General features: G+C 42.8%; 1 protein-coding gene across 2 annotated transcripts in view; it reads left to right on the forward strand.

Annotated features, from left to right (window-relative positions):
- Nucleotides 1-2,500, forward strand: part of LOC113803435 (monocarboxylate transporter 13) — a 19,269-nt gene that overhangs the window by 1,221 nt on the left and 15,548 nt on the right. Inside the window, exons 1-2 of one of the 2 annotated variants that reach the window (XM_070119433.1) lie at nt 649-790; nt 1,755-2,500. The exon at nt 1,755-2,500 is cut by the window's right edge and continues 28 nt beyond it. In XM_070119433.1, coding sequence (XP_069975534.1) covers nt 1,761-2,500 — 740 coding nt within the window. In that variant the 5' untranslated portion in view covers nt 649-790; nt 1,755-1,760. Of the gene's footprint in view, nt 1-648; nt 791-1,754 lie in introns of those variants that run through there. The other variant, XM_070119432.1, reaches the window with a different exon arrangement.

The following is a 2,500-nucleotide window of genomic DNA, read 5'->3' on the forward strand; positions in this document are numbered from 1 at the left end:
ATACGTACGGTTACTCCAGCCGAGGGGCTACTGCCGCAAATCACATCTGGCCTCCCTCAAAGATAATAAATTCTTTGAGTGTTAGCCAATCATACTTACTGCCTTTTCTCAACGAAAATAACGAGATAATTAGTATATGCAAGTGTTATTTTAATCCTGTTTGTGGCAGTAAATGTATCAAAGAAATAGGATCTACATATTTTATCCCACATATATCAATATTTAAATCTGTATTAATATATCTGTACTAGTCTATCTAACCTGTCGAACAGTCAGTCAGGCTGAAGCGTGGTGCCATAATTGTATCGAGTCTAGTAAATAAGATGAATATATAGGAAAGATAAGTTATAAACTGATATTGTTTACTACAAACTTAGTATATTAATTGTCTTAACGGATATACCTCCTTTCCACCTTTTCTAGGGTTCATATATTTGAACTACGACATCAGTTATTTTACCTTTACTATATCAGTAAGAAGTAGAATGTAAACCATAGGGAGAAATGCATCTTTTAAAAGGTTTTGCCGCAGACTAGACAAGAGGACTAAGAATGGACGATGCAGTAGAGTGAAGCTAGGGAACGCAAACTTGCTCATGGAGCGGCCCCTTTACCACTAAATGCCACTTCCATTGCTAAAAGCTTGATATGCGTTCCAGACGCCTCTGGGTGCTGCAGATTTCATGGCTTCACCAGTGAAGTGAAGCGAAGTACTGTGGTTCTAGTCTAAGATAGGCTGTTCTCTCCTTCATCAATAGGCAGTGTCGCAGTGATCTCGGGACTAACTACAGTAGGTGCTGCAGAAGGGCGTTGTTCATTGCTCACAGCAGTGATAACCGATCTACATCCTTTTCAAGGCGATTTGTGAAATGTATAGACCCTTTTATATAGACATATAGACCTTTGTATATACATATATAGACCTTTGTATATATATATTTGTATATACATATATAGACCTTTGTATAGACATATATAGACCCTTTTAAGGTCTATATATGTATCTGATTCCTATAGATAGGTCTAGATACCTTTTATGCCAAGAGGTGCTTGAAACAGCTGACTGAGGGGCATGCTATTATGCCTTTAAGTAGTTGGAACTTGGGTGGCAGAAAGGAAAGTGGTGCCTAGCGGCAGTTATTCAAGAAAATTGATGGCCCTTGGTATTCAGAGAAACTAGTGGTCTTGGCTTGGTATTACAGGAAACTATCTATTAATTGTTACTTGGCTAGCGATGGGGAGCTCCTCTTGTCACCAAACATTAGTTGGACGACAGGCAGAGATCTTGTGAATAAGCACGAGCTTCCTGTACTTGCAGATGTCTCAACTTATATTTAGTGGATGTTTTTTCTTTTTTACTCGTCATTCACCATTGGTCGTATGCCGACAGTTACGACAATATCAGTTTAAAAGTGAAAGATAAAACGCACTAAGTAGTTGTCCATGTGTTTAGCATGTTACTGCCATTATCTAAAAGAAAATATAGATCTTGGCCTTTGATTAAATCGGATAATTATAAAGGTAGTATGCGCTCACTATCATGTTCAGTGTACAGCACTTGCACATGATAGTACTGATAATAATGACAATTAACGTGAGATTCACGCAGCACGTGGCAACATACATTGCGAATACGATACAAGACATTACTAATCAGATTTATATATGCCTATTAATAATAAGGATACTGATAAAATTATGTTGCTGTCATTAGCAGTATTTACGATATTCATAACAATAACTTGTTTTGACAGGGAGCCATGACGGAGAAGGAGAGTGCTATCCTGGACAGGACTGATACTCCTGAGATGGAGGGAAGCACCGCTCAAACAGTGCTTGCCCCTGAAGAAACAGGGGGTGCTGCCCTACCCATGCCCAATACTTCTACAATGGAGGGGGACACTGCCAAAACAGTGTGTGTCCCTGAGGAGGAGGGGAGTGCTCCCCTGTCGATGCCCGACACCCCTGCGATGGAGGTGAACGCTGCACAAACAGTCACTGAGGAAGAGGGGAGTGCTGCCCTTTCCATGCCTGATATCCCTGGAATGGAAGAGAATGCTGCTCAAACAGCGCTTGTCCCTGCAATGATGGGTGCTGCTCTACCCATGCCCGATACCACTGCGATGGAGGGGAACGCTGCCGAAACAGTGCCTATCCCTGGAGAAGAGGGGCGTGCTAACCATCTAGCATCCGTTGCCCTCGAAAGAGTGCTTTCCTCTGGCTCCGAGGAGGGGAATGTTGCTCTCTCCAAGGAGAATGCTGCTCTTCCCAAAGAGAATGCTGCTCTCTCCAAGGAGAATGCTGCTCTCTCCAAGGAGAATGCTGCTCTTCCCAAGGAGAATGCTGCTCTCTCCAAGGAGAATGCTGCTCTTCCCAAGGAGAATACTGCTCTCACCAAGAAACGGAGCTCTACCTCATCTACCGATACACCTGAGATGACCATAAGCAGCCCCTCACCAATGGTCCCTTCCAGTGTATACGATGGAGGCTGGGGGTGGTG

This window comes from Penaeus vannamei, unplaced genomic scaffold (genome assembly GCF_042767895.1).
Source record: "Penaeus vannamei isolate JL-2024 unplaced genomic scaffold, ASM4276789v1 unanchor206, whole genome shotgun sequence".
NCBI lineage: Eukaryota > Metazoa > Arthropoda > Malacostraca > Decapoda > Penaeidae > Penaeus > Penaeus vannamei.